At 45.8% G+C, this 25,371-nt stretch overlaps 1 protein-coding gene across 5 annotated transcripts in view; it reads left to right on the forward strand.

The window, feature by feature from the left end:
• The window catches only part of CTIF (cap binding complex dependent translation initiation factor), a 240,841-nt gene that overhangs the window by 68,301 nt on the left and 147,169 nt on the right, over positions 1-25,371 (forward strand). For all 5 annotated transcript variants that reach the window (XM_024196380.2, XM_024196382.2, XM_024196383.2 and 2 more), the window contains one exon: positions 19,738-19,814. In XM_024196380.2, the coding sequence (XP_024052148.1) occupies positions 19,738-19,814 (77 nt within the window). The remainder of the gene's footprint in view (positions 1-19,737; positions 19,815-25,371) is intronic.

Below are 25,371 nucleotides of genomic sequence, written 5' to 3' on the forward strand. Positions count from 1 at the left end.
ACGTTAATTATTATTGGTTTTTTTTATATAGCGCTTTTATCCAAAGCGCTTTACAATAGTTAGCTAACGGTACAAACAACATTTGGAAAGATCATTAAGTGGTCCTCTGAGACCCTCAGCAATTTTCAAGTGGTCCGCAAAAAAAAAAAGTTTGAGAACCACTGCTTTAGATTATTAAATTTAAATAACTTTTTTTTTAAAAAAACCCTCCTTCACTTTGTAGTGCTTTGTGGAGTTTGTTTGCTTTGGGCGTTTCTCTCAGTTTGGATGATGAGGCTAGACTGGTCAGGATCACTTGTATTTCTAGTCAACTTCACTTTCAGGGTCTCCTACCTCAGCACGGTGCCACAATGTTTGGGCAGCAAATACTGTGAGGATCCTTTTTATTTTTATTTAATAAACAGTTTCCAGTGGAATTAAAAAAACATGGAAACATTTGTTTAAGTTTTCATTAAATTTCTTTTTATAAAAACCTGAATTTGGGTCTCAGTGTGACATTTTTCCATTAAGCCAAGACATAGTATGTCCTTCCCCTTGATAGAACACTCAGCGACCATTGTGGTGTTGGTACAAGTGGGATCCTTGTCCGTGATGGGGCTCCTAGGTGCAATACAAATAATAAATGATGATAATACAGGCTACGTTGCTCCTTTACATCTAGCTCTGTGTAAAGGGTGCTAGCTGTGATGCTACAAGAGCGGTTCAGGGAATCTGTGGACTTCCAAGGGGCCCATTTCCTTTGCTGCTCCCTGCTTATGCCAAGTAGGGGGTAATCTGCTACTGCACTGGTGGGCAAACTATGGCCCGCAGGCCATGTCCAGCCCCTCAGACCTTTTAATCCGGCCCTCGAGCCCCCACCGGAGAGCGGGGTCGGGGCATGCCCCACTCCGTGCGTGCCGTGCTTCCACATGGCTCCCAGAAGCAAAGGCATGTCCCCCCTCCAGCTCCTACACATAGGGGCAGCTGGGGGTTCCACACATTGCCCCCTGCCCCAAGCGCCAATGCAGCTCCCATTGGCTGGGAACCGCAGCCAATAGGAGCTGCATGGGCAGTGCCTGTGGACAGTGCAGTGCTCAGAGCCACCTGGCCACACCTCTGGGTAGGAGCTGGAGGGGGGACATGCCGCTGCTTCCGGGAACTGCTTGAGGTAAGCGCCGCCCGGAGCCTGCACCCCTGACCTCCTCCCATGCCCCAACCCTCTGCCCCAGCCCTGATCCCCCTCCTGCCTCCGAACCCCTCCGTCTCAGCCTGGAGCACCCTCCTGCATCCCAAACCCCGCTGCCCCAGAGTCCGCACTCCCAGACGGAGCCCTCACCCCCCTCCCCACACCTCAACCCCCTGCCCCAGCCCGGAGCCCCCTCCTGCACAGCAAATCCCTCAGCCCCAGCCAGGGAGCCCCCTCCTGTACCCTGAACCCCTAATTTATGGTCCCACCCTGGAACCTGCACCCCCAGCCCAGAGCCTGTAACCCCTCCCACATCCCAATCCCCGCATCAGTCCAGAGCCCCCTCCCATATTCCAAAATCCTCTGCTCCACCCCCAAGCCCGCAGCCCCCTCCTGCACCCCAAACTCCTGGCCCCACCCCAGAGGCCACACCTCCAGCCAGAGCCCTTACCCCTCTTGCATCCCAACCCCCTACCCCAGCCCGGAGCCCCCTCCTGCAGCCCGAACTCCTCATTTCTGGCCCCACCCCAGAGTCCGCACCCCCAGATGGAGCCCTCACCTCCTCCCCATAGGTGCCAACTTTCTCCAGCGCCGGTGGGTGCCCGTGCCCCCCCCTGCCCCTTTCCCCATCCCCTGGCCCCGCCCTGATTCCACCCCATCCCCGCCCCGTCCCCGTCCCCATTCCAACCCCATCCCCAAAGTCGCCGCCCTAACTCCGCCCCCTCCCTGCCCCTATTGGATCCCTTCCCCAAATCGCCGCCCCGGCCCCGTCTCTTCACCCAGCGCGCCGCGTTCCCCCTCCTCCCCCTCCCTCCCTGCCCCGCGAATCAGCTGTTTCACGGCGCAAGCACTGGGGAGGTGGGGAGAGAAGCAGGATGCGGCGGCGCGCTCGCGGAGGAGGCAGAGGTGAGCTGGAGCAGGGGGTCGGGGTGGGGCCATGGGGAACTGCCGGTGGGTGCTGAGCACCCACCAATTTTTTTCCGTGGGTGCTCCAGCCCCGGAGCACCCACGGAGTCGGCGCCTATGCTCCTTCCGCATCCCAAACTCCAATTTTGTGAGCATTCATGGCCCGCCATACAATTTCCATTCCCAGATGTGGCCTTCAGGCCAAAAAGTTTGCCCACCCCTTTGCTACTGGTTGTACCCAGCAGCATGGTATGTCTGTACTCCCTGAAAGCTGTCTCTTTTGTGTGGTGTGTGACAATGTTCAGTGGTTAGTGCTCCAAAGAGGATGGAGGGAACCAACATGCCATGAGAGTGTAATCAGTATAGATGGACCATACTCAGGGTTGTTTGAAGTAGCTGAGGTTGGTAACAGCTGTTTTGTCATAAGCAATCAGAATATTTTTTCTATGTTGAATGGTAAAGGTTAGTTACTGTACTACTTGGCCATCCTGTCATTCCTGTCTTAAATGTAGCCAGATTGTCTTGGGACTTACCACGTAACCTCACTGTGCAATTTACACACAAACCAGTGCTCAGATTTATTGTGCCAAATCCTAAACTGGTATAAGCCCTTTTGCTTCAGTGGAGTTAGGCTGATTTACACCAGCTGAGGATCTGGACCTATTTATATTAGGTCTGAGGCACCTCTCATGATAGGACGTTTGACTGAAAGAAAATGAGGCGTCTTAATAGCTAAATTCCTTCCAGCATTGTACGTACCGTGGTAGTAATCCGGGACCTGCCGCTTGTCTGAGAAAAATAGCCAATAAAATGGAGCTGTTTAACATTTAGATCCAGTAACCCAGTCATGTTAATAGATTATTTTGTCAAAATATCTTGATTTTATTTCTATCGTGCCATTGGTGAGCGTGGTACTTTACAGGCAAAGGAGGAGATGATGCTCCTGGCCCTGACTGACTGGCATTCCACAACTGAACCGCAAGAAAGGACAACAGGGAGGGAGCATGATGTTGGGGTTGAGGTGCTGGGCTGAGACTCGGGAGAGCTGCCGCAGGTTTCCTATAGGATCTAGGTGAAATCCTGGCCCCACTGAAATCAACGGCAATGCTTCATCCTCTGCGTCTTCTGCTTGCCTGTTCTATCTCTTTCTCCCACCTTTTCTCTGTCTTGTCTATTTGAGTGTAAGCTGGACAGGGATTGTCTGTATGTGTAGGTACAGTGCCTGGCACAATGGGCCCATAGATATGGTATGAAATAGTAGTCACAGATCAGAATAACAGGCCATGCTGAGCAAGACAGGGCATAGAGGATAAAGGAGGTGGATATGCTCCCTTGGGTCTTGGCTCTGAGGGGTGCCCTCAGTTCCTTCCAGTGAAAGCCAATAGGAGCTGGCGGCATGCAAGCTTCTTTGGAATCTCTCCGCTTCTTGCCAGATTGGGCTCTGGGTGCCCAGTGTTTCCATGGGAAATGTTTGCTTCATGGAGTTCACGTTGTTATGTTTTTTCTCTATATCCATTGAAATGCTCTTTCGGTGGTATGTCAGTGCTGTAAGGCTTTGCAGAATTTTAAGGTGGGATTTGAATACATGCTGGGAATTGAGGCTATGGCCGGTCTTGAGGAAGCGTCTGCCTTAAAAAATCAGGTATGTAATAAATAGGTGTCTCTCCAGGCTGTTCGTTGTTGTGGTAACCACTCTGGTTTGGGAACAGTAAGAACAGACATCAGCCCAATCCTACGTGCCCCTTTTCTCACTGCTTAGTGGAAACATCAGGCATTTCCATTGTTTCCTGTCTTAAGGCTTTGTTTGGGTGGGGATTTCAGGAAGGTATTTCACATGCAGGTATAATTAAAGAGAGACATAGTGTGCCTGTGTGCTAGACAAGCTTCCTTTAAATCAGGTTTTTTGCCTGTTTTAAATGTGGGGAAAATAGCTAATAAGCAGAGATTCTTACAAGTTATATTTTAAACTTGGCACACCAGAAATAAGGCCCCGATCCAGTAAAGCCGTGAAGCAGACGCTTAACTTTAAATCCATGATTAGTCCCATTGAATTCAATCTGTTTACTCACGTGCTTAAATTTGAGCATGTGCTTTAAGCATGTGCTTAAATACTTGATTGGATCATGGCCTAAATGAGTAGGGCCAGATTCATGTAAATTAGCACTTTACTGTATGAAAGTCCTATTGAGAAAATCAGTTGCAGAGTAAGGTACTACTCCACTTGAGTAAGGGCATTGTCCTTAGACAAAGAAAAGGAGCAGTACTGAAAGCGGATTAGATATCCCCAATTTATTTATTATTGTTAAATATCAATGGTGTGACTATACTGTAAAAGACGCATAACATAGATAGTGCTAGTCCTGAAGAGCTTACGGGCTCTAAACAAAATATCTTGTATTTAGGCTTGGCAGAATTCGATTTTTATTTTTTATTTTTATAATTTTCATGAATAATATTGATGCTTATTTTTAACAATTTGTTTCCAATTTTAATCGATTTAAATTTTCACGGTGGCAGGAAATTATGGGGGAGTGTCAAGCAATAAGGCAATTATTTAATGACAGTAGATATTGAGATTCAGAAAGTTAAAGCTTTTAAAACCATTAAAACACAAATTGTCAACATTACATTTCAAAATGTACAAATTCAATATCCTTTAAACCAAAGTCTATTCTAATAAGTTCTCAAGCAGCATTTTTCTTACTTTGCCTATCTGTAAATTTTGATTATTATCACTAGAAATATTGTGCGTGTGTGTGTGTGTGTGGTGAAATCGACGTATACTGACATTTACCGATCACAATCTAATCCTTCCAAGCCTACATATATTTTAGTCTTTAGGTATCTAGTTGTTCTAAAGCCATCAGCTGATCTCAGATGTATGTCACAAATACAGGCTTGAAAAAATCAGTTTGCTCGCTCACTTGTGATGGATAAAAAAAATGTTATTGCAGGAGTGAAATATCATTCATTTTCTCATCATCATTGGAGGATGAGGAAGAGCAGATTTCATTACCTGGCTGATAAAATTTTCATAGCAATTTTGCATTGGCTGCATTAACATTTAAAAGCAAAAAAAGATTCTGATATTAACACACACGTTTTTTGTGGCTTTATCTCTCTCTTTCCTTTTCCAAGTTAATTCTTGAAAGTCTTTTCTTGGACTCCTCCAATCCCCCACTCATCCAAATTGTGCTTTTTTGGATGTTGAGGGGCTTTTTTTTTTTTTTTTTTTTTAATTTATGAACAACAGCGATTCAAACAAATAGTTCTATCATTGCATGGATAAAAATGAAAAGCAAGCATTAAAAATGAAATCCTTCTTTGGGGAAACGCCACTTCAAGGGGTTAAGGGAAAACGGCAGCTGGAACAAATATAGCCCTCATCTCACTTCCTCAATAACTCGGCTCACGGAGCTTACAGTTGCCAGACGAAGGAAACGTGGTTAGCCATTGAGTCTTTGAATGCAGCTCCATTTCCCCCTCAAAGCCATGGAATTTATATTAACCTCCAGCTTTTCATAGCTGGTGGGAAATCTGTTTTTCCCTTTGCTGTAGGAAGAGCCTGGCTTTTGTTGCTTTGGTTTGATTGAGGGGGTAGGAGGCGGTTGTGTTTGTAGTGTGGCGTTCTGCCAGGCAAGAGGCCATGGCTCTTAAATGAATGTTTTTGGTGTTGATAAAGAGCGAGAGCTGCCAAACACAGAGACAGGCAGCCACCCAGACGTGATTTATTTATTTATTTCGGGAAGCACAGCCGTAGTCAGCCAGGCTCACCAGGATGTTTTCATTTGCACTGGAAGTGCGGACAGGAGAAAGGATCCAAACATGCCTTTAGCTTCTTACCCTGGTGGTGTAGCTAGAGACAGTGGGTGAAGTGAGCATGTAAACTAAGAAGCCTATAATTGCTTTAGGTTAAGTACTTGGCTACCTAATTTAACACTGCTGTTGTACACATAGGAAGGTTGCTCTTGTGGTTAAGGTTCACTGGACTGGAACTCGGGTCGGGAGACTTGAGTTCAGATCCCAGAGCTGCCACAGGTTTCCTGGGTGGTGCTGAGCAAGTCACTTGGTGTCTCTGACCCAGATTGGTGTTGACAGACAGCCATTCCTACCTGATGCTGGTTTGGAATCCTGTGGGAAATGAATTGAGAGGTGGGGTCTCAGCCCGGTTTCTAGTGGATATATGTCCAGATCACCGAAGCTGCCACTGCAGTTGGTGCCAATTGGCCATCTCAGCAGAAAGGCCAAGGATTGAATGGAGAATGAGCTAACTTCTCACCCCTCGAGGTGGTCAGGGTTGTGGGATGGCACTGAGGAAAGCTTGGGCTGCTGCCTCTGCTGTACTTGTTCTTGGGGTAGATTTTCAGCTCTAATGCTGCCAAGCTGTCACCTTATACCAGCAGTGAATTCACTTAAGAAATATTGAAATGGTAAAAAGAATTATGATTAAACCAACAACAGAGTCCCACCAATACACATTCTGGTAGGTTTCTTTGAGGATCTGTATAATAGGCTGTGAGCCTGGAGTGAGGGAGGAAATGAGGAGACCTATCTGTCAGGCTTTCAACCCAAGTAGACGCAGGAGGGTTGAAGGTCACACTAATATTTGTTGGAATGCTCCTTTGATAGTTCTAGTGGACAATATGTAACTAATATACAGTGTGATGCACTTTTCACAGCGACTAAATTGCATTATTTTGGGTGTTGTGTTTCTTGTACTTGTTCCTGCCTTAAAAAAAAAATCAGAGGAATCTTTGCTTTTGAAGCATGACTGGAACATCCTGGGGTGGAAACAGTCTGATATGTTCAACAAGCAGCTGTATCCACCCCTGCATATGCCATCAGCAACTACACCACGCCCTGTGGTAAGCCATCTTCCCTAAAGATACCCTTGGGGCTCACGTCTTTTGACTGTGTGGTCCAGGTCAAAGCCCAAAAGGATTCCTCTGGCAAATAGAAAAGGCGATATCTTGTATAAAGTTTCCTGTACTTCTCCAGAAGACGAAACCCTGTTCAAAGGGGGAGGGGGGAATAATCAACCCTCGGGGGTCCTTCCAGATTTTCTGGTCCCTGGGTTTAGCTGATATGTCAGGAAGATGGTCCTTAACTTACCTCTGCTGGCCCATGTAGGATAGTCGGGGATTGGAGAAAGGAAAGAAAAAGACAGAAAATTTGTTTGAGGTATAGACAGAAAGTTCCAGGAACAAAGTCTTGACTTCAGTAGAGGAGATTGTGAGCTGGCTTAATTGTACTGTGAAAATACCTAAAACACAGCATAAGGAGCCAGGAAGAATTGCGTAGTGATGTGCCCTGAGATTTGTGACAGATACCAGAGGTTTGTGTTTTTCTGTAGGCTGTCGGCAGCAAGGGAGTCTTGAATGCATGGATCTCAAGGGGCCTGATGTTGCTCCCATTAAAGTTGGCAGCAAAATTCCCATTGACTTCCATGGTGCAGGATCATGACCTTAGTGGGTTCTAGGGATTGATCTTACTCACCTGAGCTGGCAACCTCTTTTCACTGAGTGGGAGAAGAGATCAGTCAGGAATTCAGGACCCTGCCCTGTTCCCCTGCCAGTCAGCAGAGCAGGAAAACACATCATGATATAGTTCAGACCTGCTTCCTTGGGGTGTTACAAGGCTTAATTCATTAATATATGTAAAGCGTTTGGGGACCCTCTGCTGGAAGGTGCCTTAGGAGTGCTAACTATTGATAGTGCTGCAAAAATAGCTTCAGTTATTCTCACCGTGTCCATTAATGCTGAAAGGAAAGAGTGAGCTTCGTAGTGTTTTTATGGTAATTTAATTATCACTCTGTTACTGTGATGGGGAAAGGTTTCAGAGTGGTAGCCGTGTTAGTCTGTATCAGCAATAACAACGAAGAGTCCTTGTGGCACCTTAGAGACTAACAAATTTATTTGGGCATAAGCTTTTATGGGCTAGAACCCACTTCATCAGATGCATGGAGTGAAAAATACAGTAGGCAGGAATAAATATACAGCACATGAAAAGATGGGGAGTTGCCTTACCAAGTGGGGGGTTAGTACTAACGAGGTCAATTCAGTCAGGGTGGATGTGGCCCATTCCCAACAGTTGACCCTGATTGAATTGGGTTCTAGCCCACAAAAGCTTATGCCCAAATAAATGTGTTAGTCTCTAAGGTGCCACAAGGACTCCTCGTTGTTTTTGTGATGGGGAAGTCACTTATTATGAATGCTCCAGTCTCCACTGAGAAATACATGAATTCCCTGAGCTGAAAGTTCCACACTGCAGAACTCTGGGCCAGCCAAGATGGGGGAATGTGTGTAAGTGTATATTTATAAAAAGGGTTTTGTTTGATGAGAATGAAACCAAAAGACTCTTGGATACAATTTTTCAAGAGTCTCTGCAATCTCAGGAGCAAAAGGCTGAATGGAAAATTTGGGGTGGACACATCTAGTGATTATCTCAGTGAAAGCTGATGTGCCAATGGAAAAGTCATGCAGCATTTATTAGGGCCCAAAATCAATAGGATTTAATAGAAATTACTCTTTTGAACTTAGAGAATGATTCAGGGGTTGATCCAACGCCCATTGGAGGTTGGTTTAAAAATTCTTTAGGGAGGTTCTCATTCTCTATGAAATTTATAGGGCTTTTCCCAAGTGGAATTCTGAAGGGCATATGTTGGCTTGATACAATATTTAGACTAACTGTCTGGCCCTATATACCTGCACTAAATGCAGGTGCTGAAATATTGCTGTAAAGCGAGAAATGAATGAAGGATAATCTCCCCTCTTACTTCTGTAAGAAACAGGGCAAAAGCGCTCACTTCTTCTCATTGTGCCAGCTTCTACATTAATGGCCAATGTGGTGATACATCAGTGAATTAGCCATGCATGCTCTTCTCACTTCTTTGTAGTTGCTGCTGAGAAGGGCCAGATTGAAAGTTGTGGAGATTGAAGTCCTTTATCTACAGTGGCGTAATGGGTGTGAACTGTGGGCCATAGATTCAGACACCACGAAGGGGTCAAAGGCAAAAAAACCCCAACAAACTCAGGAACACCAAAAATATAGGGAAAATCATATTTAAGCAATTTTCAGTCCCAGAGGAACTGAAATAACTTAAGTTACAAAAATTCCTATAACCACATGGTAATATTGTAGCTCCCAGCTTAAATAATTCTCCCTGCCCCCTGCTAAGAGTTGGAATCAGCCAGAGTTTAGCAAGGTCTATTCAGACTAGTACAGGCCTCTTCCAGGCTACACTCAGTCTTTCAAGGCTAGTGCAGGCCTATGCCTAAGCCAGAGTAGCTAGGTCTTCCAAAGATAGAGCAGACCTCTGCTCAGACTAAGCTCCCCAGTAGGCTTTATAGCACCTAAGCCCCTCCTTTTGTAGGCTCCAGGCAATCAGTTCCCTCCCCTAACTTAAAATGGAGTCTCCCAAACATCGCAGTCACGCTCAGCTCCAGAAGAATATCCCCATCTAACGTAAACCCACAAGCTCCAAGGAAAGGAGAAACCACATTTCCAGAGCACACCCTGCAGCTGGTTTCCACCTTCCCATTTCCCTTGGGATTTAAAGGAAATTAATATTAATTACCCATTTAGTCTTGCCCCAATCACCTGCCCCTTAGGTCTCCCCACTTGTAGTGATGGACCACTCCATAACAGACCATCTCTGGGGGTAGCAGCGGCGTTCAGGCTCCATGGCTTACTTAATCCTGGGTCTCATGCCTGAGACTACCAATTTTGATGGGGGAGAGGTCATTTCCCACCATCCCCAGGTGGATGTCATGCGAATATCTGCCCTGAATTACTGGCTGACTCTGAACTCCCATTTAAGGTAGACCACAAAACATTAGCTTTTGGTAGCTAATGACCTTTGGTCAGAGGTGACCTGAGCATCATTCAAACCAGCGTCCTAGTATTAAAAAGACCTGACTGCCTGGGAGAGACATCCACTTCCCCAACATGGTTTATTTTAAAACTGGTTTCTTTGAGTCTCCTCTGATGGCTCCACGCAGCACTGTGGTTGTTGTATCCATATCTATTGGATGTACTGGTCTATTTGTAGACCGAATAGTTACACCGGTAGTAAAGTCTGTTTTTGAGTATGACCTGGGTGAAGGAAACACATATAAATAAACAATAAATGTAAACAACACTAAAATAACATCAGTTAAAACAATTACGGTTACTTCCACTTGTGAGGTATTGTTCCCATTTTTCTGTAACCTGGGAAAAACTCCCCGTGTTTCCTAAGTCAGATTGTAACTGATTTCGCATTTGCAGATTCTTGTAACAAAGGGGAATTTCTTTTGTCTGTTATTTATATTCTTCCTACAGTACTTTATGGAAGTTTGAGAACCTCTGCAGAGTCCTGTTTCTGTACAACATAGAAGAGACTTCAATAGGCTGTTTCCAGAGCATCAATACCTCACTTTTCTGATTGGAGTTGGTGGGGTTGCCCTTGGTTTTGACTCACCAACCCCTGGGGACCATGCACCATGATGAACATAGCAGCCAGGAGTTGTAATATGTTTCCAGAGGCAGTTCGTGCTATGGGACTTTGGACATTCTGGATTTTTAAAGTCTTGATATATCTGAATTGTACTCTGTCAGACTGGTAGGATGTATATAGTGGGATGGTGCAGGGCTCTGTGCTGGGTCCTGATAGTCAATATTTTCATTATTGACTTGGATGATGGAGTGGAGAGTATGCTTATAAACTTTGCAGATGATACCAAGATGGGAGTGGTTGCAAGCACTTTGGGGGTCAGGATTAGAATTCAAAAGGACCTTGACAAATTGGAGAATTGGTCTGAAATCAGTAAGAAGAAATTCAATAAAGACAAGTGCAAAGTACTACACTTAGCAAGGAAAACGTAAATGTGCAACTACAAAATGGGAAATAACTGAAAAGTGTCTGGGGTTTTAGTCAATCACAAATTGAATATGAGTCAACTATGTGTTGCTGTTGAGAGAAAGGCTAATATAATTCTGGGGAGTCTTAAACAGGAGTGTCAATGTAAGGCACGGGAAGCAATCTGCACTGGTGAGGCCTCAGCTGGAGATCTGTGTCCAGTTTTGGGTGCAACACTTTAAGAAAGATGAGGACAGCTGGTGAGAGTCTAGAGGACAGCAACAAACATGAGAAAAGGGTTAAAAAATGAGAAAAGATTAAACACTGGTCATGTTTAGTCTTGAGGAAAGAAGACTGAGAGGGGGACCTGATAACAGTCATCAAACATGTTAAGGGCTGTTATAAAGAGGGCAGTGATCAGTTCTCCATGTTCACTGGAGGAAGCACAAGAAGTAAATGGACTTAATGTTCAGCAAGGGAGATTTAGGTTAGATATTAGAGGAAACTTTCTGACTATTAGGGTAAGTTCTGGAATAGTTTTCCAACAGGGGCTGTGGAATTCCCATCATTGGAGGTTTTGAAGTCAAACACCTGTCAGGGATGGTCTCGGTATAATTGGGCCTGCCTCAGTTCAGGGGGCTGGACTGGATAACCTCCCAAGGTCCTTTCCAGCCCTACATTGCTGTGATTTCATGATTCTATATCTTGAAAAGCTCCAGGGTTGAGATTTAAAATTGAATCATAGAGCACGTGTAAGCACACTCCTTAAAAGTGAGGTTCAAGCCCAGTTCCAAGTGGGAATATTATATTCTGCCTACCCAGTGATCCCAAAAATGTTAACTGCAGATCTGTTCTTTATGCTGCCTCCTGAACAGTGTTGTGTAGTCACGCTCCTGCTGTTCAGTTGGGGCTTATGTGTTTCACTGGTGGGATGAAGTGACCTGATCACTATGGGGGTACAGTTTGTAACGACTGGAGTTTTGTGAAAGGTGTACATAAATTATCACTAGCAGTCAGCTTGCAATGTCCATGCAACATCTGAACCAAATGCTTCATTGTGGCTCCCCAAGAAAGCTTTGAGTCTTTGGGGCAAACTGGGAGAGCGGGGCCGTGTGTGGAAATGGCCCCGTGTACAATACCTTAATGCACTGAAGAGAGAGTTTTATATATACATCATAAAAACGCTCACCATAGCAGCCACAGTGGGTTCTATAACCTCCCTCTGACCTCCTCTGTGCCTCCAAGAGAGATTCTCCTGTTGAAACTAAAAACTGCATTTCTGCCGCAACTAAACGTTACTGTTGTTGTATGTGCCTCTTAGCCTTTAATGGCCATCGTACATTTACAGTACACTCCACTTAATAGGGAAGCAGTTAACCAGGAAATCCTCTAAATCAGAACATCTCTCAAGGAGCAACTTCCCACCCATCTCATTTGGATGAATTACCCGTCAGTAGGGATGGGATGTCCTGATTCACCAAGCATGAACATCCTGTTACGGTGCCTCTGAGCTCCAGTGGGCAGCTGCAGAGCTTATCGACTTCTCAATTGTCTGCCGTGGAGCTTGTAAGGCTTGCAGCAACTAGGATGGAGGCAGCTGCAGATTTTCCACGCTCTGTTCCAGTCCTTGTGGAGATTGGAAACTCTGTTACACGTTCCTGTCCTGGTCTAATCTAGCCCCAGACCTAGCAGTAAGGTTGGAAGATGGTTGATGAGTCGGATTAAGAAGCGATCCAGTTTACTGTGGTTTTGGTGGAGTGGAAGGGTCCTATTTTAATGAAAGTGCTTTGACAATTCAGATTCTATCTTTGTTTGGTCAGAGCATTTTGCAAACCTGTTGTGGCTTATCCCATCGATTTCCAGTTCAGTTAAGGGAAGAAAACCAGTTGATTCCTTATGCAGAAGCGACTGTATTACTAAAAACACCTTCCCACAAAAAATGAATACTTTGGAATTTGAAGGAATAAATTTATCATCTGAATTTTCGTAGAAGGGAAATAGTTTATTTGCAGCTTCCTGTCATTGTTTGGTACAACTTTGTGGCATGTGAATCAGGTCAAGGATTTGAGCCATGCCATTGCCATCTTCTACAGGGAGAAAAAATTCCCCTCCTGTAACATTCACAAGTGAATGAAAGGCTGAGTGCTGTGGAAATTCCTGGAATGGGAGGAGGGAATAGCAGGTAGTCTCCAAGGAACTGTCTCCAGCCAAAACACAAACAATAGTTATTCTTTGCTTTGTAAAGTATTGGCCTTGATCGTGTAAATCGGATGGGCAGGTGGTCAGGGTCAAACTGGTGGGGGTGCTGTCCCAAGTTCTACCCACAAACAAAGCCCCGCCCACTCTAAAGTGAGTGAGTAGCTTGTGTATGAGGACAAGGACATTTTTTGTTACAATTTTGCAATGCTGATCAAAGAGCCACCCTATGTTTTGTCACTGGAGGTGGTTGTGATTTAACTCTTGAATTCTGTGTAGTGTATTCTCTTTTCATAATGCATATCTGTTCTCTGAGCCTCATGTCAGCTTAGACTTCATGTACTTTACAGTGCCTTGGAGAGAAGATGAACGGGACGTTTGGGAGAAGAGTTGGGGCAGGAGGAGGTTGAGCTATGAGTTTCATATGGCAGTTGGACAAACGTTAGTGGTTAGAATTTTTTGGTACTGACTGTAAAGTGCTGAGAGCGTGACACTGACACGGTAAAATCTCCGTAAATAAATGTAGCTGTGGTTTTATGGTGTCCGGGACTTTCCTGCCCTGGAGTAAATAATCCCTTTTGTAGTCAGATTAACATCTTTTTCTCACAATGTTTCATGAGTTTCTGTGTCAGTTCAGGTTTGTTTTCTTTCTAGGTCAGTTCTGGAACTGCCGTTTTTTGTACTGGCTCCAGCTGATGATATTTTACCTTTGTGATAACACCGTCAGTGTCTTCAAAGTAAAACAAAAAAGACACCCGGGGTTTGCATACAATAAAATGGGGCGAGACTACTAGAATCTACTGTAGATTTCATAACCCACCTGTTCAGTTCAAGCCTTCTGCAGCCATTTCTTTAGGATAAACTGAGGGGCGAGATGTTTCTTTGCATGGGCAGGACGGTGGTAAAAATCTCACTGAGATAAAGCTCACATCCAATAATGCCTTGGTAATGCCAAATGATTTTTCAGCACCCATTATTTTTGCCGACAAACCCTGCTATTTCTCTTGCTCTTTTCTGCTGTCCTGGCTCCAACGTGGCTATTTTAAACTAAGATGCTACTTGGTTAATTTACTACCCTTTTGTCATAATTCTCTAAGTATTTGTTGTGAAAAGACAACATCCGTAAAACAAAAAAAAAAATGAAGGCAGCTCTTTTCTGCAGGGAAATGCACATCTGAAAACCATAATGAATAAAATGGTCCCTACCAGCAGAGGGCAAAGTGACAACATTTGACCTTTTGCAGCCCCTTAAATTTCAGCCAGATCCGCACTATCCCTGATACACCTCTTCGAAATTATCCACCACAGAATAAATTTACACACGAGTTTTTGAGAAGCTAGATCGGGGATGGTGATCAGATATGGCTGGGTTGAGACCATTTAATTGGTAAGGACGTCGCTTTTAGGAGTCCCTTGACTGGACCCCTGGGGTCAGGCAGGCTATGTTAACTTCATGATGGCATAATTGGCTTAATCTGTTTTTCTTCCTGTGGTTTAACATTGTCAGTGAAATGGACAGAAGGAGTGGTTGAGTTTGTATAATTTCCTATGCAGACGTTACAGAACATGAAGCCTGCAAATACTGTAACAGCACATGCCATAAGAGTGGCTTTAAATATAACCTCTCTCCCCTGGTTCCCACCCCCACTTCATTAAGTCTTTCCCAGATGAGTAACCAGGGAAACCTGGGTTAATAAGTTCATGAGTCTGACAGTGCAGCGTAGAGAGTGGTTTGCTGTGGGGTGGCGGGTGGGAGGGGGGAGGCAGGTTCCGAGGCTGCTGCAGAATGTCAGCATGTTCTTGAAAGATTTTTATTTGTTCTCTCTATGGAATTTTGTATGTAAATGGTTCTGTGGCAACAAAGAGAGCTGCCCCATTTCTCGAGTCTTATGGGTGGGGCAACAGGGGGTTAAGAATTGTTAAAATAGATGTATTAAGTGGTTAAAATGCAGACAGCGAAGTGTGTGTGTGTGTGTGTGTGTTTGCCCCTGCATAGGCATTTATCTGCCCATAGCAGTGGTTCACCCAGTCCAGCCTCAGGCCCAACTACTGCCTCAGTTTACCTTCCTATCTCATATCAAACAAACCATCACACCTGCTGGCTTCACAATATTGCTCCCTTTCTGGGTCTGGTTAATTACCCTAAAATGACACTCAAAACCTGCCACCCCTCTTCCCTAGGCTTTAGTTTACAATGAGCTTCAGCACTTGTATAGTCCTCCCGCCAGGCTCAAAAGTCTTACCCATTCTTTGCCAGGACTTCACCTCCCTTTAGGGCTTCACAATCCTTCGTAGCCCTCTTAACTGGGGTTTCTCTCTCAGTGGGCTCGTACTCCCTGGAGGTCTCTCTCCCAAGTCCTCTACTTGGGAGCTCTGGAGCGTGATCTTTATTCTGCTAAGCTAAGTTATAGAGTTGCCTTACGTACATGGTGGCTAGTCATGAGACTGCCAGCTGCCCCAAAGAACTTCAGTTCCCCAGATTCGTCAGGGAACTGTGCATCACTGCATACCCGCTCTTCAGAGGGGGCTAGGCCTTGGAACAGCATTGTCTGGACCCAGACACCCACTACCCTTAAAGGGGGAAGACCACCCTCTTACACTGTGCATGTGTATCTTATCTAAAATTATATATAAAAACAGGCTGTGAAAAATCACATTGTCCAACAGCAGTAGCGGTTGCTTGTTAATTTCAAACCACAGCTGCTCTGTGGCCTGAAAGGAGAAGATAATTTTACCGCTTGCCCGGAGAGGAATTGAACCAACTCCTTTGCTTGAGACTGTTGTGGGGACCAGGGTGTGACGCTTACTGCCCACCAGAGAAGGCACTGACTCATTGATGTGTTCGCCTGGAGGCCATAAACTAAAATGGCCGCCTCCTATCCCAATTTTCTTGTAGCAGAAAATGCTGAGTATTTGCCTGTCCAGTCCACTGCTTAGCTAAACTTGCCCCTTTGGCTACATCTCAGTCAGTTACACCTTCATACTGAATGGGAAGAGTGCACCTGCTAATTAGGTGTGGTTACCGAAAAATAATATTTTCTGATTGGAAAACCACACTTGAGATCCAGATTGTCCTCAGAAAAGTCACCTTAAAAACAAGTGTGTACACACGTGTGTGTGTAAAAATATGACTATGCCACACGTAATGGGGATATCTGTCAGATACATAGTGGAACCATGTAATACATTATTTTATTATGAACCTTTTGACTGCTCTCTAAACCATCTGTCCAAGAATTACTCTAACATTCCAGTTCTCTGAGCAGCTTCAGCCATTTTTTTTAAATTAGCCTGCTACAATGCCCTTCCTCCCCATTGTAGACTTCCTTTCCCCAAAATTAGCCCTGCTAGAACCCCAAAATATGTCCAATCAAGGACTGGTGGCTTCCTCTCTTCCACTCCCCAAGAAAACATAAAAGTCTCATGACTGGGTTTAGAAAAAGGGATCTGTGCCCCATGGAAAAGGGAGATTCCTAACTTCCTGATAGGGACATAGAATTTTCTCCTGTCCAGACACATTCAGGTCCCCTGCAGGCCCCATCTGAGTAGAAGATTCCCTCAGATGTAATCATTCTGTCTTCCACATGCCATGCTGATAACCAGAGTTTTGTTAATTTTGCTCTGCTGCTGCTTGGTAAAGTTTTGAGCAACAGCAGAGCTCCTGTGTGAGGAGGGAGACATGCAGCAATGCATCAGTTTATGCTGAGTTTACATTTGGAATGGCTGGAGTTCTAGATATTTAATGAAAGCTTAAATCCTGCAGAAATTGGTTTACGGGTCCTTGTGCTTGCCAGAGAGGACTATTAACTGTTTGCATGCATTAACTTTAGTTTTAAAAAATGCCGTAGTGTAATGGCCTCAAACTTTCCTGCACTGCATTACTACAGGGTTCTTCAGCAAAGTAGCCGAGTACTCTAGTATCTTTTCCTTAATCAGTGGTGTGCTATGTAGAATTGTGAGACAAGATCCAGCAAGCATAAATGGAACAGTATTTATGATGCCAGGTGAATGGCCTTACAGCAAGTTACTGCAGAACACCATGTTGTTGTACTTTGCTGAACTACACAGTAGCCCCATTGGACACTCCAAGATTAATCTGCTTGAAAACGAATACAGTGTCATCTCCTCTTGGGTTTCAATAACACACATTGTCACTACTTATATGTTGTAGCAGAGACTGTAACGTATGTATTAAGGGCATCTTGATATGGATTTCAAGAGCAGAGAGACGGTCTTGTGGTTAAATACATAATAGAGAGTTGGGAAAACTGTTTCTAGTCCTGGATCTTCCACAAATTTTGTGGCACCTGGGCTGAGTCATGCAATCTCTCTGTGCATCACTTTCCCCATATGTAAAATGGTGAAGGAGAAGGTTCAGAAATGACTTGCACATGAGCTATACCTACATAAGGAGTAGATTTCAGGTAGCAGAGGACTCTTTAATCTAGCAGACGGACACTTAACATGGTCCAAAGGCTGGAAATTGAAGCTAGGCAAACTTAAACAAAGTGTAAACATTTGGAACAATTTACCTACGGCTGTGATAGATTCTTCATCATATGAAGCCTTCAGATCAGGATAGGATGTCTTTCTAAAAGATGTACTCTAGCTCAACAAAAAGTTATAGGCTTCATGCAGGAGCCACTTGATGAAATTCTCTGGACTGTATTATGCAAGTGCTCAGACTTGATTATCATAACACTTCCTTCTGGCCTTAAAATGTCTGAAGCTATGATGCTTGCCTAGCTCACAGGCAGGTTGTGAGGCTAAATTCATTAATGTTCATAAAGACCTTTGCACTTCTGTACCATCTCCCACGAGGATCTGGAAGTGGTATTCTTGCTATTGTAATGGCTACTAAAGTGAACTCTAATAACTTTTACTGAGGTGTTGGGAGAGAGGGAACTTTTGAAAGTGTGGTAGGTGTGTCCTGTTGTTTTGCCAGTGTAACAAAGAACTGCTACATGCTCAGACATACTCTCTCCTCCCCAGATGCATGCCACTTTCTGGTGGCCTCTCTCATGTGGTGATTCATTAGCTTTGAGGCAGAGACTGTAACTCAGAGGAGAAGATGGATTGTTATGGAAATATAAAGAGTGATTTTTACAGTGCTTTTACTGCCAGCCTGGGAAGTACTGTAGTGCATAAATAAAATATTTTTACTGCCTTTGGTGGTTATCATGGCTTCATAGATCCAAGAAAATAAATAATACTTTGCACTTATTTAGTGCCTTTCATCTAAGAACCTCAAAACTCTTTGTGAGCATCAGTGAAGCCTCACAACACCCGTAGGATGAAAGTAAGTAAAATCCTCCCCATTTATCAGATGGGTAAACTGAGTCACAGTGAACACAGCATAGTCTAAGGGATAGGGGATAAAATTGGGAGCCAGGAGCCAGGGTTCTAATCCCAGCTCTTTCACTAACTTGGCCGGGCAAATCACTTATTGTTTCCCCATCTGTAAAATGGGGATAATATGCCCCTATATGAGAGAGGTGTTGTACGGGTTAATTAATAATGGTAAAGCACCGTGAGGATGGAAAAATGCTTTTTAAGCACTAAGTATGTGATTTATTTATTGACTTACCTGTGCTAAAACAGTGAATAAATGGGGTGCCAGGAATAGAAGCCAGGAGTGTTCTGACTCTCACAGTGGGCTTGTTCTGATTTCTAGGCAACATGGTTTCTAGGCAACACGGTCTCCCTAACTAGTTATCCTAGATAGTAGGTTCTGTAACGAAGTTACGAGGGTGATAGGCTTTGTAGTATATAGCGGCTGCGGTTTGTGTATAAAGTAACTGATCACAGAAGCATACAGGGAGTATATTAGAGCACAAAGCATAGAGTATTGCTGTTCTCTGATGAACCCTAATATCAAAATGAAGTTGTGGTGATGGGAGGTGGACATGAAGCTGCACACGATGTGACATTCCTGCTGACTCTCACTCCAATGCTCTGTCAGCTAAATTTTGCTCCTTATCTTTCCAAATAAATGTTGTAAATTTTTACTGCTGAGTTTAAAAAAAAAGAGTGGATGGTTTATAATGGAAATAAAACAGCACCCTTATCATAGTGATACAAATAACATTTCAGTGGCATGAGTGCCTGAATTCCCAGTAAATCAGATATCGGGTGCCGTTAATAATAATCCTTTAAGTTTACGTTGTATAACACCATTCATCTGAGAGTTTCAGATGGGTTCAGATTAACTAACCCCCAGAGCTGCCCTGAGGTAGTTGTCATGATGCCTGTTTTACAGATCTTGCAAGCTGAGGGAGAGATGCATTTATAAAGTTTAATCTGTGCTACCGATTTTCTTGTTGTGTAGGACAGACAAGGAGCAATGCATGCAGCGTAGTTGTAGCCGTATTGGTCCCAGGATATTAGAGAGACAAGGCGGGTAAGGTAATATCTTATACTGGACCAGTTTCTGTTGGTGAGAGAGACAAGCTTTCGAGCCACACAGAGCTCTTCTTCTACTTCAACCACCTTGTCTCTCTAAGGAGCAACGTGTAATTTACCCACATCCACACAGTGGGACTAGTATCCAGTACCCAGTTCTAACTATTTAAACATCTCTGCCTCATAGATCTCAGAATTCACAATCGCCTTTTTTTCCTCTTTTAACCAGGGTTATCATCCATTGCCACATGAGGCTGAAATTGCACACACCAAAAAACTATTCAGAAGAAGGAGAAACGACCGGAGGTAGGAGAGACCTGTCCAAAGCGTCTTTGACCTTCTGTTACTCATCCTGCATCTCCTCTCCCTACCTCTTTGAATGTTTTTCAATGATATTGTGTTTATCTGAAATATTTATGAAATGCAAAATACTACATTATGATACCAGGGCTCCACGGTCTGCACTGACTTCCCACTGGCTTCTGGGTGGAGTTTAAGGTGTTGGTTATGGCCTAATAAACCCCTAGATGGCCTGGGACCACCCGGACCTGACAGACTGCACCCTCCCTGTACCATACTGTCTCAGCTGGTCTACCGAGCTGGATCCCCCTTTTTATGGAAGAGAGGAGGTGACTGGTGCGATGTTCTCTGTGAGGGTATTGAGACTGCAGAACTTGTCCCCCCCTTGGTCTGAGAGAGTCTGAATTTGGTGTCTTTCTGGGCACGCTGCAAAAGAATCAGTTTGAGAGGATTTTTGGAGAGGGCTGAGGGTGGGCTACCTAGATAATGAGGGGCATGTCTATGCTGCAGTTAAACGCCCACAGCTGGCCCGTGACAGTTGACTGAGGCTCGCAGGGCTCGGGCTGTGGGGCTGTAAAATTGTAAGGTAGAAGTTTGGGCTCGGGCTTGAGCCTGGGCTCTGGGACTTGCCCCCCCTTGTGGCGTCCCAAAGCTCAGGCTCCAGGCCTTAACACCTACACCGCAAGTTTACAGCCCCACAGCCCGAGCCCTGGGAGTATAACTGCAGTATAGACATAACCAAAGGGGAATAGGTGGCTAGCTGGCTAGCCTGTGGAACCAGTCATTTTAAAGCTGCTGAGATTTAATGTAATTGTATTTATTGTATCATAATACTAGAGCACCTAAAGCCTTGGATAGGCATCATTATTTAATTTTATTTATGTAGATTTAAAATAATAAATTAAATAAAATAATGAATAATTAAAATTAATAAATAATTAGTTTACACAGTTACTAAAAACCAATCAGGAAATACAGGCTTTCATCTTAACTTGTTCATGTTGCACACACAGGTAGTATTTTCAATTCCTGGTTGTTATTTTTTTGGTTCTGTTCTATTCAGTATATGTGTTTATACTGACCTCTTTATAGTAGTACCCATCCTCTCTCCACAGGGAGAAGCGTGTGCACTATTAGAGAAGGCAAGGTCAAAGAAATGTGCCTTGTGCTTGAAACGGAAAGGGGTTAGGTTTGTGACGGTTCTTAGAACTTGGCGGAGTTCATTCCACAGTCTCGGACCAGGCCCGGGGAAAGTTCTGTTTCCTGCACAAACAAGCTTTACTCTTATTGTTGAGAGTTCCCACTGGGCCAGAGGAGCAAAGTTGTCAGCCGTGGTCTTCATCCTGGAGCTTTAGAGATAGTCTTTTAGGTATCCTGGACCCAGGCTGTAGAGCGCTTTGAAGATAAAGACCAAGACCTTGAACTTGCTTAGAAAGACTATGGAAAGCCGGCATAGAGAGCGGAGGACAGGTGTGATGTGCTCACTGTAGCCTGTTTTGCTGAGGAGACGTGCTGCACCGTTCTGTACTAGCTGGAGTTTCCTGTGTGCTGAAGGTTTTGTGCCCAGGTGTATCTCATTGCTGTAATGAAGCCAAGAGGTGACAAAGGTTTGAATAACTGAGGATGGTCATATCCTGTGTACGGTATAAAGTGTACACTGCGAAGGACACCTGCTGTACAAAGCTACTGAGTTAATCTTGTTATACGGTAGAAACCTGGGCCTGGATTTTCCAAAGTGATGTGTGAATACGAAGGAGAGGGGGTGGAGGGTGCCTGGTACTCACAGTGAACAGTGGGCAGAGGTCCCAAAAAAGCCAAAATTCAAGTTTAAATGGATCAAACCCGAATATTGGCTTTTTCAAAACCTGGGAATTTTTTGGAGAACGTTAGTAAATACCGAAAACGTAGGGCCTTGTGCATAACACAGGTCACAGAATTTCGGCCACTAATTCCTGCACTGAGCAAAATAACAAGTGGTTGAAGTAGGGCACATATAACCATATGGCTGGGTCCTCCCAGCACAATCGTTGCTATGTGAGTGGGACCGAAATAAAATGGGCCTCTTTGAATCAGAATGTGGGCCTGATTTTCCTTCCGTTACACCTATGTAAATCAAGGGTAACTCTGCTAAAATCAATGAGGCTATGTCTGTGTAAAACTGGTGTGAGACCCGTGTGTGTGTGTGTATCTTTCTGAAGGCTTCTCGCAGCTCAGGACTCTTCTCTCTGGGTGGGAAACATTTAGCATTACTGCAAGTCTTCCCTGTTAAGGAAGCCTTTGAAATGGTGCTATTTCTGTGACCTGTACTTACAGCTGTTGGGCCAGATCCTGTGGTGTAAACATGTGTAGCTCCATTTACCCAGCTGACGGTCTAGCCCAGGGATAGGAACCTTTTTTCTATTAGGGGCCACAGACGCACAGAAAAAATCAGTCGCGGGCCACACACAGCCCCGGGTGGGGGCAGGGCACAGAGGTTCGGGGCTTCCCCTAGGCTCCGGGGTGGGGCGAGAAATGAGGGGTTCAGGGTGCAGGAAGGGGCTCTGGGTTGGGGCAGTGGGTTCAGGATGGGGGTGCAGGCTTTGAAAGGGAATTAGATTGCGGGAGGGAGTTCTGACCTTGGGCAGGGGGGTTGGGATGGAGGTGTGGGCTGTGGGCGGGGATTGGGATGTGGGAGGGAGCTCAGGGCTGGGGCCGGAGTGCAGAAGGGGATGAGGGATATGGGCCCCGGCCGGGCACCACTTACCTCAAGTGGCTCCCGGTCAGCAGCACAACGGTGCTAAGGCAGGCTTTCCCCCGTCCTGGCCCTGCGCTGCTCCTGGAAGCGGACACAATGTGGCCAGGCGGCTGTGCGCGCTGCTTGCCCCCACAGCTCCCATTGGCCACAGTTCCCGGCCAATGGGAGCTGAGGGGCGGCACTTGCAGGCGGGGGTAGGCACATACGGACTCTGAGCTTCCCTGATCGCCCCTACGCCTCGGGGCCGCTGGGACAGCCAAGTGACTGGCCTGGCACCCTAGCTTCCCCCTGCAGCGGGTGAGCTGGTGCTCGCGGCTCCAGCCCCCCGGGGTGGCGCCGAGGTTCAGGGCTTCTGGCCCGTGGCACAGAGACTTGCCACGGGGTGGATGAAATTAAGCAGGAGGCCAGATCTGGGCCAGAGGTTCCCCACTCCTGATCTAGCCCATTGTGCAGTTGTGAAAGAATCACATTACAGGTGTTTCTTTTTCCTCCTGCTGTGTTCAGGTTACCATTATAAACTGTCAACAAACAAGCATTTAGCTCCCCTGAGGACATTCTGCCCTCCTCCCCACAGATTACAAGAACAGATTGCAGAGGAAACTGCCTTGGGTTGATATTGGAAGATCACATAGTGAGATAAAGTATAGCTAATATATGCAGACTAGTCCAAGGGTTTTGCAAAGGGACTGTGATAAATCTCCCAAGAGGCGATCTGGTAACCTGTGAATTACAAAGACATTCATAATGTATGTTGTTCATGCTAGAGCAACAGAGCCATGGACCATGTATGCTGAATTAGGACAAAAGCAAGGAATCCACTGAGACACTTTACATTTCAGTCGATAACGCAACATGGGAGTCAGATCGACTGGGGGGGAGAGACAACAATTCATTTCAGCCCTTTTAAAAAACAAATATGCCAAATGCTTGAAAGAGTGAGTGAACTCTCAAGTGCTGCCATCCTGTGACCCTCTGCAAAGTACAGCATTCCACAGTCTGGTAGCCACACAAGACTTTTCCGTTCGTGACCTTAGGGAATGAGATTATGATTCACAAGGGGTGTGATTTAGCCCATCCCCTCTAGTTCCTAATGCCTTGTCCCATCCCTTTTCCTGTCAGACTGAATCTGATTCTTCCCCCAATCTTTATAGAAAGAAGGCAACTTCGTAATAAGATTATTGCATTTATAGGACATGTTCTATAGTGCATCCCTTAAGACCGACACTTAAAAAGTGTATTAAGAACCTACTCGCTGGAGGACTAACCCGATACTAGCTGGTGGGAGTATAGGCTCAGGGAGGTGGGGTTTATTAGGAATTATTTCATGCCAAACTGCTAGCCGCTCGTTGGACGGAAACCCTATTTCCTGGGAGGCAGGCAGTGCACTCTTGGGGAAATGATCCAATGGTGCGTAGAAATACCTAGATGGATTAGATTGGGGTAGGTTTTATGTTCACAATGCATGACTGGGGAAGCCTGGAGTTCTGAGCTCCTTTCTCAGCTCTGCCATCAATTTTCTGTTAACCTCGCTGAACCCCAATTTCCCCTCCTGCAAAGGGGATAATGCTTCCTGAGCATGGGGACTGAGAAGTTCAGTCCTTCAGTGTTAGTAAAGCACTCCGTGAGAGCTTCTGACGGACACTGCTCTAGAATTTGGAAAGAGCATTTTTAATCTTAATTTTAAAATGTTTGAAACAACTGCCTAAAACAGGGGAGGGCAAACTACGGGATTGCTGAGTTTACATTTGGAATGGCTGGAGTTCTAGATATTTAATGAAAGCTTAAATCCTGCAGAAATTGGTTTACGGGTCCTTGTGCTTGCCAGAGAGGACTATTAACTGTTTGCATGCATTAACTTTAGTTTTAAAAAATGCCGTAGTGTAATGGCCTCAAACTGCCTACCCCACCCCACCCCACCCCCAGGAGCCACTGCCAGGCATGCTGGCCACTTCAAGGAGCGGCGCGGGGCCAGGGCAGGCAGGGAAGCTGAGCCCCCTAACCCCCTGCTGCACCCCTCCTGCACCCCAACCCCCTGCGCTGAGCCCCCTCCTGCACTCTGCACCCCTCCTGCACCCCTGCCCTGAGCCCCCTCCTGCACTCCACACCCCTCCTGCACCCCCAAGCCCCTGCCCTGAGCCCTTCTTGCACCCCAACCCCCTGCCCTGAGCCCCCTCCCGCACTCCGCATCTCCTCCTGCACTGCAACCCCCTGCCCTGAGCCCCCTCCTGCACCCTGTACCCCTCCTGCACCTCAACCCCCTACCCTGAGGCCCCCTGCACTCCGCACCCCCTCCTGCACCCCAACCCCCTGCCCGGAGCCCCCTCCCACACTCTGCACCCTGTCCTGCACCACAACCCCCTGCCCTGAGCCCCTCCTGCACCTCAACCCCCTGCCCTGAGCCCCCTCCTGCATCTCAACCCCTTGCCCTGAGCCCCTTCCTGCACACCGCACTCCCTCCCGCACCCCAACCCCCTGCCCCAGCCTTACATTCATGGCCCTGCATACAATTTCACCACCCAGATGTGGCCCTCAGGCCAAAAAGTTTGCCTACCCCTGACCTAAGAGGATGTGATGTCAGTACAAACTCCACACTAGCCAGGGAAGGGTTAATGAGCTGACGTGGCCTCTGTCATCCCCACCTTGCTTCACCTGCAAGAGCTGTGAGGCCTGGAGGGGGCGGCTAAAAGGAGAGAGAACGCTGAATGGAGAGGAGACTGGGAGGGAGAGCAGTTTTTTGTGCTGGCTCCTGAAGGACAAGTTGCATAGCACCTGCGTGCAATATGCCTGGCTTATTGGTCATAGTCCCAGCCATAGACAACTAGATACCGG

This window comes from Terrapene carolina, unplaced genomic scaffold, assembly GCF_002925995.2.
Source record: "Terrapene carolina triunguis isolate 2854851 unplaced genomic scaffold, T_m_triunguis-2.0 Scaffold69, whole genome shotgun sequence".
Lineage (NCBI taxonomy): Eukaryota > Metazoa > Chordata > Testudines > Emydidae > Terrapene > Terrapene triunguis.